The sequence below is a fragment of the Oncorhynchus nerka genome, unplaced genomic scaffold, assembly GCF_034236695.1.
Source record: "Oncorhynchus nerka isolate Pitt River unplaced genomic scaffold, Oner_Uvic_2.0 unplaced_scaffold_1388, whole genome shotgun sequence".
In the NCBI taxonomy this organism is placed as follows: domain Eukaryota; kingdom Metazoa; phylum Chordata; class Actinopteri; order Salmoniformes; family Salmonidae; genus Oncorhynchus; species Oncorhynchus nerka.
Window position 1 is genome coordinate 96,538 of NW_027039927.1, and position 12,678 is coordinate 109,215.

The 12,678-nt window shown below is 41.9% G+C and overlaps 2 protein-coding genes across 2 annotated transcripts in view; one reads left to right on the forward strand and one right to left on the reverse strand.

Annotated features, from left to right (window-relative positions):
- The first annotated feature begins 6,420 nt into the window (after window positions 1–6,420).
- Window positions 6,421–7,683, forward strand: LOC135568788 (uncharacterized). The gene is made up of 2 exons (XM_065015535.1): window positions 6,421–7,201; window positions 7,565–7,683. The coding sequence occupies exons 1-2, from the start codon at window positions 6,784–6,786 to the stop codon at window positions 7,681–7,683; spliced, it is 537 nt and encodes a 178-aa protein (XP_064871607.1). The 5' UTR covers window positions 6,421–6,783.
- Window positions 7,684–7,805: 122 nt separating this feature from the next.
- The window catches only part of LOC135568789 (uncharacterized), a 10,787-nt gene continuing 5,914 nt past the window's right edge, over window positions 7,806–12,678 (reverse strand). The window contains exons 4-5 of the mRNA XM_065015536.1: window positions 9,943–9,946; window positions 7,806–7,923 (exon numbers count right to left, since the gene is read on the reverse strand). Coding sequence (XP_064871608.1) covers window positions 7,806–7,923; window positions 9,943–9,946 — 122 coding nt within the window. The remainder of the gene's footprint in view (window positions 7,924–9,942; window positions 9,947–12,678) is intronic.

Here is a 12,678-nt window from a genome sequence, read left to right on the forward strand (position 1 = left end):
GTATTTGTGGTGTTTTCTCCCATTCTTCTCTGCAGATCCTCTCAAGATCTGTCAGTTTGGATGGAGAGCGTCACTGCGCAGCTATTTTCAGGATTTCTGAGTTGTTCGATCAGGTTCAAATCCTTAACTTCCGGCGCCGACAGAGATGGCCGCCTCGCTTCGCGTTCCTAGGAAACTATGCAGTTTTGAGTTTTTTTACGTGTTATTTCTTACATTAGTACCCCAGGTCATCTTAGGTTTCATTACATACAGTCCAGAAGAACTACTGAATATAAGAGCAGCGTCAACTCACCATCAGTACGACCAAGAATATGACTTTCGCGAAGCGGATCCTGTTTTCTGCCTTTCACCCAGGACAACGGAATTGATCCCAGCCGGCGACCCAAAAAAACGACTTCGTAAAAGAGGGAAATGAGGCGGTCTTCTGGTCAGACTACGGAGACGGGCACATCGTGCACCACTCCCTAGTATACTTCTCTCCAATGTCCAGTCTCTTGACAACAAGGTTGATGAAATCCGAGCAAGGGTAGCATTCCAGAGGAACATCAGAGACTGTAACGTTCTTTGCTTCACGGAAACATGGCTCTCTGGAGAGACGCTATCGGAGTCAGTGCAGCCAGCTGGTTTCTCCACGCATCGTGCCGACAGAAACAAACATCTTTCTGGTAAGAAGAGGGGCGGGGGCGTATACCTTATGGCTAATGAGACGTGGTGCGATCACAAAAACATACAGGAACTCCTTCTGTTCACCTGATTTAGAATTCCTGACAATCAAGTCTCCGCCGCATTATCTACCAAGGGAATTCTCTTCGATTATAATCACAGCCGTATATGTTCCCCCCCAAGCAGACACATCGATGGCTCTGAACGAACTTTATTTGACTCTTTGCAAACTAGAATCCATACATCCTGAGGCTGCATTCATTGTAGCTGGGGATTTTAACAAGGCTAATCTGAAAACAAGACTCCCTAAATTGTATCAGCATATTGATTGCGCAACCAGGGCTGGCAAAACCTTGGATCATTGCTTTTCTAACTTCCGCGACGCATATAAGGCCCTGCCCCGCCCTCCTTTCGGAAAAGCTGACCACGACTCCATTTTGTTGATCCCTGCCTACAGACAGAAACTAAAACAAGAAGCTCCCACGCTGAGGTCTGTCCAACGCTGGTCCGACCAATCTGATTCCACACTCCAAGACTGCTTCCATCACGTGGACTGGGATATGTTTCGTATTGCGTCAAACAACAACATTGACGAATACGCTGATTCGGTGTGCGAGTTCATGAGAACGTGCGTTGAAGATGTCGTTCCTATAGCAACGATTAAAACATTCCCAAACCAGAAACCGTGGATTGATGGCAGCATTCGCGTGAAACTGAAAGCGCGAACCACTGCTTTTAATCAGGGCAAGGTGACCGGAAACATGACCGAATACAAACAGTGCAGCTATTCCCTCCGCAAGGCAATCAAACAAGCTAAGCGTCAGTATAGAGACAAAGGAGAATCTCAATTCAACGGCTCAGACAAAAGAGGTATGTGGCAGGGTCTACAGTCAATCACGGATTACAAAAAGAAAACCAGCCCCGTCACGGACCAGGATGTCTTGCTCCCAGGCAGACTAAATAACTTTTTTGCCCGCTTTGAGGACAATACAGTGCCACTGACACGGCCTGCAACGAAAACATGCGGACTCTCCTTCACTGCAGCCGAGGTGAGTAAAACATTTAAACGTGTTAACCCTCGCAAGGCTGCAGGCCCAGACGGCATCCCCAGCCGCGCCCTCAGAGCATGCGCAGACCAGCTGGCTGGTGTGTTTACGGACATATTCAATCAATCCCTATCCCAGTCTGCTGTTCCCACATGCTTCAAGAGGGCCACCATTGTTCCTGTTCCCAAGAAAGCTAAGGTAACTGAGCTAAACGACTACCGCCCCGTAGCACTCACTTCCGTCATCATGAAGTGCTTTGAGAGACTAGTCAAGGACCATATCACCTCCACCCTACCTGACACCCTAGACCCACTCCAATTTGCTTACCGCCCAAATAGGTCCACAGACGATGCAATCTCAACCACACTGCACACTGCCCTAACCCATCTGGACAAGAGGAATACCTATGTGAGAATGCTGTTCATCGACTACAGCTCGGCATTTAACACCATAGTACCCTCCAAGCTCGTCATCAAGCTCGAGACCCTGGGTCTCGACCCCGCCCTGTGCAACTGGGTACTGGACTTCCTGACGGGCCGCCCCCAGGTGGTGAGGGTAGGCAACAACATCTCCACCCCGCTGATCCTCAACACCAGGGCCCCACAAGGGTGCGTTCTGAGCCCTCTCCTGTACTCCCTGTTCACCCACGACTGCGTGGCCACACACGTCTCCAACTCAATCATCAAGTTTGCGGACGACGCATCGTGAAGAACTGTACTTTGACTCTGTACTGGTACCCCCTGTATATAGCCTCCACATTGACTCTGTACTGGTACCCCCTATATATAGCCTCCACATTGACTCGGTACTGGTACCCCCTGTATATAGTCTCCACATTGACTCTGTACTGGTACCCCCAGTATATAGTCTCCACATTGACTCTGTACTGGTACCCCCTGTAGATAGCCTCCACATTGACTCTGTACTGGTACCCCCTGTATATAGCCTCCACATTGTCTCTGTACTGGTACCCCCTGTATATAGCCTCCACATTGACTCTGTACTGGTACCCCCTGTATATAGCCTCCACATTGACTCTGTACTGGTACCCCCTGTATATAGCCTCCACATTGACTCTGTACTGGTACCCCCTGTATATAGCCTCCACATTGACTCTGTACTGGTACCCCCTGTATATAGCCTCCACATTGACTCTCTGCCAGTACCCCCTGTATATAGCCTCCACATTGACTCTGTACTGGTACCCCCTGTATATAGCCTCCACATTGACTCTGTACTGGTACCCCCTGTATATAGCCTCCACATTGACTCTGTACTGGTACCCCCTGTATATAGCCTCCACATTGACTCTGTACTGGTACCCCCTGTATATAGCCTCCACATTGACTCTGTACTGGTACCCCTGTATATAGCCTCCACATTGACTCTGTACCAGTACCCCCTGTATATAGCCTCCACATTGACTCTGTACTGGTACCCCCTGTATATAGCCTCCACATTGACTCTACTGGTACCCCTGTATATAGCCTCCACATTGACTCTGTACTGGTACCCCCTGTATATAGCCTCCACATTGACTCTGTACTGGTACCCCCTGTATATAGCCTCCACATTGACTCTGTACTGGTACCCCCTGTATATAGCCTCCACATTGACTCTGTACTGGTACCCCCTGTATATAGCCTCCACATTGACTCTGTACTGGTACCCCCTGTATATAGCCTCCACATTGACTCTACTGTACCCCTGTATATAGCCTCCACATTGACTCTGTACCCCTGTATATAGCCTCCACATTTGACTCTGCCTCCACATTGACTCTGTACCCCCTGTATATAGCCTCCACATTGACTCTGTACTGGTACCCCCTGTATATAGCCTCCACATTGACTCTGTACTGGTACCCCCTGTATATAGCCTCCACATTGACTCTGTACTGGTACCCCCTGTATATAGCCTCCACATTGACTCTGTACTGGTACCCCCTGTATATAGCCTCCACATTGACTCTGTACTGGTACCCCCTTTATATTGCCTCGTTATTGTTTTTTATTGTGTTACTTTTTAAAACTTTTTATTTGGAAATATTTTCTGAACACTTATTTTTCTTATCTACGTTGTTGGTTAAGGGTTTGTCAGTAAGCATTTCACGTTAAGATCTACACCTGTTGTATTCTGCGCATTTGACAAATAATATTTGATTGTAACTAAATATGCTAATTAATCGGTCTACGTCTAATATGAAGTATGTCAGTTTCAATGTTACGGTCTTTGATTCAATTATATTTTTGAAACTCAGGCTGTGTGTGTTTATCTGCGTCATTCCTTGATCATTCCTTGTGGTCCTGTAGCTCAGTTGGTGGAGTATAGTGCTTGTTAAACCAGGGTAGTAGGTTTGATTCCTGGGACCACCCATATGTAAAGTGTTTGCACACATGACTGCAAATCCCTTTGGATAAAAGTGTCTGCTAAATGGCAGATATATCCACTGATTATACGAAACATTTGGAACACCTTCCTAATATGGAGTTGGACCCTCCACTTTTCCCCTCAGAACAGCCTCAATTCGTCGGGGCATGGACTCTACAAGGTGTCGAAAGCATTCCACAGGGATGCTGGCCCATGTTGACTCCAGTGCTTCCCACAATTGTGTCAAGTTGGCTGGGTGTCCTTTGGGTGCAGTGGGGTCTCCTCAGAGGAGGAAGGGGAGAACCATCGTCCTCAGTTATTTTCAGAAAAATTAAAATGGTAAAATATTTAAAAGTGGTCCTTTTTAGATAAAACTATACTAAATATAATCACGTCACCAAATAATTTATTAAAACATACTATTTTGCATTCTCCTCCAGGTACATTGACTTCAATACACAACCTTGGAGGATTATGGTTCTCAAGGCTTCCATAGACTTACACTGTTATTATGACAACTTCTGGAGGACATCCTCCAACCCATCAGAGCTCTTGCAGCATGAACTGACATGATGTCCAACCAATGAAAGGATCAGAGAATGTATCTAGTACTGAAAGCATAAGCTACAGCTAGCTAGCACTGCAGTGCATAACATGTGGTGAGTAGTTGACTAAAAGAGAGAAAAATACAATAGTTGAACAGTTTATAACAAATTATTTTATTCCAAAATGAAGGAGAAGCGAGAGAGAGATATTTCGTCATTTATTTTCCACTTTCAGTTTCACTTAGCAAATGCAGCTATCTAGTTTAGCCTACTCAAACACTTGACTCAAACAGAGGGATGCTATGTTAGCTAGCTGGCTATGACTATCCAACACAACACTGGAACTCTTCCAAGTCAAGGCAAGCTTTTGGTTTTACTCATTTAATGCCACTGGGACCCGCCAAGGTAAGTGCTAAACTGCTTACTGACTGTACACTGTAACGTTACTGCATGATTGTAGCAGGTTTACTAACGAGTTAGTTCTATTAGCTCTGTTGACTATGATGTTATTTTAGCTAATATGGTGACAACAATGTAAGCTGTGTGTAGCAGTTACGAAATGGTTTGGCTTGGAAAGGTTTTTTCTCCTGGTGACATACAGCTGATGTGTTGTGCATTGAAGTACAGAAACAAAGGGAGAAGGTGATAAGAGGAGAGCACATAGATACAAGAAGGAATACAACGTGTCTGTAATGAAAGTGAACTGTGTTTATGCATGATCAGGGGTGTATTCATTCCGCCGATTCTGTTGACAAACGTTTAAATGGAACAAAACGGGGATAAACATACCTGAATTTGTCCAGTAATATCTCTATTTCAGCTAGATGCAGGCGAGAGTGTGCAAGGCAGTATTGAATGTGTCACTGTCTGTCTATGTGTCACTGTCTGTCATCGCAAAAATTTCTCTCGACCTGTGAGAACCTACATTCTAAACTTTCATTCATAGGCTAGGTTGCTACCTCATGATGGGTATAGGGACAATTAGAGTATCATGTAGTAGCCTAAACCTATTGCTGTTACATTGAACAGGGTGAGTGAAATATGAATGACAGTCGTCCAATATGCTGTAATAGAATTAAGGCCATGCTCATGGAAAAACACATCGTCCTGCCTCATCTTAAACGGCACTGACCTCCACTGTTCGGGTGGTGGACCACTCTTGGTACACATGGGAAACTGTTAAGCGGAAAAACCCAGCAGCGTTGCAGTTCTTGACACAAACCGGTGCGCCTGGAACCTACTACCATACCCCGTTCAAAGGCACTTAAATATTTTGTCTTCCCCATTAACTCTCTAAATGGCACACATGCACAATCCATGTCTCATGTCTCAAGGCTTAAAAATCCTTATTTAACCTGTCTCCCCCCTTCATCTACACGGATTGAAGTGGATTTAACATCAGTGACATCAGTAAGGGATCATAGCTTTAGCCTGGATTCACCTAGTCTTTCTAAGTCATGGAAGGAGCAGCTGTTCTTAATGTTTTGTCTACCCAGTGTATAGCACTACAGATAATCAAGTGCTATTTGCATGTGATGCATTTGTTCTGTTGTTTACAGGATGCTTTGTATTTTATAGAGCGTGGCTTTAAGGGAATAGTATGGTCACATGTAGATAAAAACAATTGTGAAAAATTAACAGAGTAAATGTGTATAAACACACTAACTATTCATATAAGTATTTATTAATCATCTACATATTCATATTGAGCTTCTACGTCTGTGTACAGGAACGTATTATTTGGAAGAGAAAATATATCAGCTTATTGTTAAATAATTATGACGTTCTTTCCAATACAAAAAGTGTTGTAACTATTGTTTCCAAACTGCGTTACCCACTCCAGCCAGCAGATGGCGATGAGCGTCTTTCAGGTGATGATTCTTGCGTGACGTATAATGGACTGGACGGACGCTTCTTCAGGAACAACAAGGCGCCAACTCTTTCAACCACGTCGGTAGCTTGCTAGCCAACATAAAAGTGAAAGATTGACGCTTTAGACCATCTTAATGTACATTATCTAATCTCAGTGTTTTAAACACAGTTCTGTTGACGTATTAACTGGTTAACTGTAACCTAATTTGCAAACTTGTTAAAGATTTATGCTGAGCCGAGCACTAGGCTAGTCGCTAATGCTAACTAGCTAGCTAACATCCCTGACCATGAGTTCATTAAAGTACTCATCCCCTGCTATAGAAGAGGAGGTCTGCTGTTTGGAGAAAGAAGTTCTGGCGCTGAACATTGAAGAAGAGGATGAGGTTACAGTGAAAGAAGAGAAAGAACCTTTTAGAATGAAAAAGGAGGAAGACGAGACTGTTATAGTGAAGGAAGAAGATGCTGTTATAGTGAAAGAACATTTCAGAATGAAAAAGGAGGAAGATGAGACTGTTATAGTGAAGGAAGAAGATGCTGTTATAGTGAAAGAACATTTCAGAATGAAAAAGGAGGAAGAGGAGGCTGTTATAGTGATAGAAGAGAAAGAACCGTTTAGAGAGGAAGAGGATGCTATCTCAATAAAGGTGAAGGAGGAAGACGTTTTTGGAGTGAAAGAGGAAGAGACAGAATATCAGATTAACACCAGTGAGTACTGTCTTAAACAGGGACACAAACTATGCCGTTGTTGAACTAATGTGTGGTTTTAAAGTGGCATTCTACTGAAGTTCTACACTTGAATATGTTGTTCAGTACTGTAGGAATTGTTAAAGGGTCAATCTGCCATTGGTTCATATATTTTAGGGACTTTTCAATTCGATGTATTGAATTCTCCATGTGGTCTACATTAAAGTTCCCCTCATCTAGTATAACAGGCTTTTAAAATTCAATATTGAAGCATAATCTCTACTTAAAATATCAAAGGGACATATTCATGCCTCTTGTAAGACCCTATGATTTTATTAGACGGTTATAAGTTTACTACTCATTTTGATGTTCTCATTAACACAGGAGAGAGACATGACTATGGTGGATCCTCTGGGGAGCCTCAACAACATCCTGATGCTGACGAGGAAGAGAAGAGTCTCTCCAGATCAGAACACCAGATGGTACAGCTTGGTCTGGCCTAGCATACAGTTTGCTCTCTCTGGGTCTCTGGGCTGGGTTTCTGTAAAGCACTTTATGACAACAGTGGCATCAGCATCCATAATGATGTGGTCTGTGTCCCCTCTTTATGGTTACCAGGACAACACTAGCCCTTCCTCCCTCCTGGGTCCCTGATCGTGCCTTCCGGTAGCACCTTACTGGTGGGTATGAAGAGGTTGTCTGTGCTGCTGGTGGACTGCAGGAAAACAATGGGCTGAGTGGAACTGTGGGAGGAGGAGAAGAGAAGAAAGGATCAGATTTGACACATCAAAGTAAGTGCTGTAGTTTAGTTTGAACAAATAAATCCTGGTATCTGCACCTTGTTGCTGGGTATGTATCTGTTAAGGACAACCAGCAGAGTTCTGTTAGTTGACAGGAAGATAGACTGGGGCTATATGGAACTGTTATGACAGGAAGATAAGACTGAAAAAGGATTCTTGACAATGAAAAGAGAGAAACCAATTGACCATTTAAAACCTTGATGAAAGTTAGCTTTGGAGAGAAAGTTTCAAGATGATCCAATGTAAGGTGCTTTTTTTACAAAAACTTTTCCTTAAAACATTATGGATGTTACATTGCCTGTCCCAGTCAACGCCCCTATCTTTACAAGACTGTAGAACAGGCAAACTAATCTCAAGACTTTGGTAATTAATTAACTAATACTGAGGAAAGCTGTGATCAGGCTGCCCACTCAAAGAAAGCTTCAAACTGTAACCAGTGCCGGCAACCTGGTTCAGGTTATCAATCAACCTACCAGGGTAGTGACAAACAGTAGAGGAATGAAATCATCAACATGGTTTGATCATATCTTTACTAATGCTGCAGAAATGGGTTTTAAAGCAGTATCCAGATCCATCAGATGTAGTGATCACAATATAGGATCCATGTCTAGGAAAACCACCGTTCCAACGGCTGGGACTAATATTGTGTATAAGAGGTCATACAATTTTATGTTGTGATTCCTATGTTATTGATGTAAATAATATTTGTTGGTCCATGGTGTGTAATGATGAGCAACCAGACACTGCCCTTGACACATTTGAAGCTGCTTATCCCAGTTACTAATAAGCAGCACCCATGAAGAAAATGACTGTAAGAACTGTTAAATCCACGTGGATTGATGAGGAATTTAAAAATGGTATGATGAAGAGGGAGGCAAAAGAGATGGCAAATAGGTCTGGCTGTATAACTGATTGGCAAACATATTGCAAATTGAGAAATCATTTGACTAAACTGAATAAAAAGAAGAAAGTACACTATGAAACAAAGATAAATGACATGAAGAATGAAACTAAAAAGCTTTGGAGCATCTTCAATGCAAATAAAATGAATGACAAGTGTGGAGTCTGACAAGAGCAGATGGAAAAAAAAACACGCTTTAATGTCCAACCAAACAAGGTACAAATGGTAACACCAAAATGATTGTAAATAACCCATTTAAGTCTAATTTGGTAAAATTCTTGACTTAAGTCTTAACTCTGGTAAAATATCTTCACAGCGAAATCTTCAGAATTTAACACCCTCACTAGAAAGTGAAGACAAGCCCACACAAACAGAAGACAAGCCCACACAAACAGAAGTGGGTGAAACGAACTTACCACATGAAGAATGGTTGTAAAAAGCTGTGGAGCATCTTCAATGAAATTTTGCGCAAATAAAATCAACAATGACAAGTCACTGGTGTCTGACAACGTGGATGGAAAATTGAGGATAATAGCGGCCGATATTGCCATTCCTATTTGCCTTTTCTTTAATTTAAGCCTACTAGAAAGTGTTTCAGGCCTATAGGGAAGTTCATTCACTACCCAAGAATAGTAAAGCTCCCTTTACTGGCTTAAATGACCAATCAGCCTGTTAGAGAAATTTTGGATAAAAATATATTTGACCTGATACAATGCTATTTTACAGTAAACAAATATAGACTTTCAGCTTATAGGGAAGTTCATTCAACTAGCACAGCACTTACAAATGACTGATTGGCTGAGAGACATTGATGATAAAAATGGCTTTACACCCCCTGCTCTATTGTGGATAAAGAGTTTTTCTTTTAAAATGTAACCTTTATTTAACTAGGCAAGTCAGTTATAAACAAATTCTTTTTTTCAATGATGGCCTAGGACTGCCTTGTTCAGGGGCAGAACGACAGAGTTTTTTACCTTGTCAGCTCAGGGTTTCGATCCAGCAATCTTTCGGTTACTGGCCTACCGCTCTAACCACTAGGCTACCTGCCGCCCCAGAGCTACCTGTCTAACAGAACACAGAGAGTGTTCTTTAATGGAAGCCTGTACAACAAAATCAATTTTGAATCAGGAATTCCCCAGGGCAGCTGTTTGGCACCTACTTTTTTCAATCTTTACCAACAACATGCCAATGACATTTGAGTAAAGCCAGTGAGTCTATGTATGTGGATGACTCAACACCGTACACGTCAGCTACTACAGCGACTGAAATGACTGCAACACTTAACATAGAGCTGCAGTTAGTTTCAGAATGGGTGTCAAGGAATAAGTTAGTCCTAAATATTTCTGATTACCTTAAAACCTCTTGGTGTTAGGGGGCAGTATTTTCATTTTTGGAAAAAAAACGTCCCCGTTTTAAACGGGATATTTTGTCAGGAAAAGATATTAGAATATGCATATAATTGACAGCTTTGGATAGAAAACACTCTAACGTTTCCAAAACTGTAAAGATATTGTCTGTGAGTATAACAGAACTGATGTTGCAGGCGAAAGCCTGAGAAAAATCCAATCCGGAAGTGCCCCAGGTTTTGAAAGCGCTGCGTTCCAATGACTCCCTATATGGCTTTGAATGTACCATCAACGAGCTTACACTTCCTACGTATTCCCCAAGGTGTCTACAGCATTGTGACGTAGTTTTACACATTTCTGTTGAAGAATAGCCGTATGGGGGCACATTGCGTAAGTGGTCACATGGTGGCTCCGAGAGAGATTCTCGCGTAAAGTGCAGAGGTAGCCATTACTCCAATCGGTCCTAGAGAAAAAGGAATTGTCCCGACGGATAAATTTTCAAATAGATATTTGAAAAACACCTTGAGGATTGATTCTAAACAACGTTTGCCATGTTTTTGTCGATATTATGGAGCTAATTTGGAATATTTTTCGGAGTTGTGACCGCAATTTCCGGGCGATTTCTCAGCCAAACACGAAGAACAAACGGAGCTATTTCGCCTACAAAAATAATATTTTGGGAAAAAATTAACTTTGGCTGTCTACCTGGGAGTCTCGTGAGTGAAAACATCCGAAGTTCATCAAAGGTAAACGATTTAATTTGATTGCTTTTCTGATTTCCGTGACAAGTTTGCCTGCTGCTAGCAAGGCATAATGCTATGCTAGGCTATGATAAACTTACACAGATGCTTGTCTAGCGTTGGCTGTAAAGCATATTTTGAAAATCTGAGATGACAGGGTGATTAACAAAAGGCTAAGCTGTGTTCCAATATATTTCACTTGTGATTTTCATGAATAGGAATATTTTCTAGGAAGATTTATGTCCGTTGCGTTATGCTAATTAGTGTCAGATGATGATAACGGTCCCGTTCACGGGCTGGGTGTCACTACAGGTTAAGTTACATGGCCTACTATGCTAATTCTGTAGCGGTATTGTTAGAGGGGGCTAAAGAAATATTTTGTTGGTGCGCCAGGCAGGTATTAACCCTAGTTATTAAAGTTAGTTATTACCTATTATAACATTATTATTTTTTAAATATTATTAAAACCGAAAGGATGAGAATAGAATAGATAGAGTAGCGCTTCCAGACACATTCTAAACATTATGGAGACTTAAAGGAGGACTGTAACAGCTAATGTTGAAGCATTATGGAGTCTTAAAGGAGGACTGTAGCATCTAATGATGAAACATTATGGAGTCTTAAAGGAGGACTGTAGCATCTAATGATGAAACATTATGGAGTCTTAAAGGAGGACTGTAGCATCATGAGGTAATCACCGGGAATTCATTTAAATTAACATGTGTGCCTTTTTAGAAGTTAAGTTGTGGAATTTCATTCCTTATAACCTGTTTGGGATAGGGGGCAGTATTTTCACGTCCGGATGAAAAGCGTTCCCAAAGTAAACTACCTGCTACCTGCCCAGAAGCTAGGATATGCATATAATTGGTAGGTTTGGATAGAAAACACTCTAAAGTTTCTAAAACTGTTAAAATAATGTCTGTGCGTATATCATAACTTATTTGGCAGGTGAAACCCCGAGGACAAACCATCCAGGAGGAATTTTTTGTTGTTGAGGTGACTCTGTTTTCAAATGGTTTTGTGTGGCACTTTTCTGTGGCACTTGGTTGCAGTTCCTATTGCTTCCACTAGATGTCAACAGTCTTTAGAAATTGGTTGATGTTTTTCTTTAGAGAAATGAAGAAGTTCGGCTATTCAGAACGAGGGTCCAGCCTAGTGCTCTCTAATGTTTTGATGCGCGCTCCAGGTCACGCGCTTCACGTTGTTTTTATCCGGTATTGAACACAGTTTATCCCATCTTAAATTTATTTACGTTTTAAAATATTAAAGTTGGATTGAGGTTTCAAATGTTTGGACAGCATTTACAGGTATCGTATTAGATATTTTGTAGTCATGCTGCCAAATAAATGGACATTTTGGAGATATAACGGCGGCATTAATCGAAGAAAAGGACCATTTGTGATGTTTATGGGACATTGGAGTGTGGGAACCAGGTTGAAATGGACATTTTGACGGAATTAATCAAAGAAAAGGACCATTTGTGATGTGGGTTGAAAATATGATTGTTATTTCTGAGGTTTGTGTTTGTTTGATCATGGTTTGTTTGCTGTGCTGTCCTCAGATAATCGCATGGTTTGCTTTTGCCGTAAAGCCTTTTGAAATCTGACACGGTGGCTAGATTAACAAGAAGTTAACCTTTGCACTTGTGAATGCATGAAAGTTAAATATTTCTAATAAAAAAATAAAAAAATATTTTGCACTCTGCAATTTC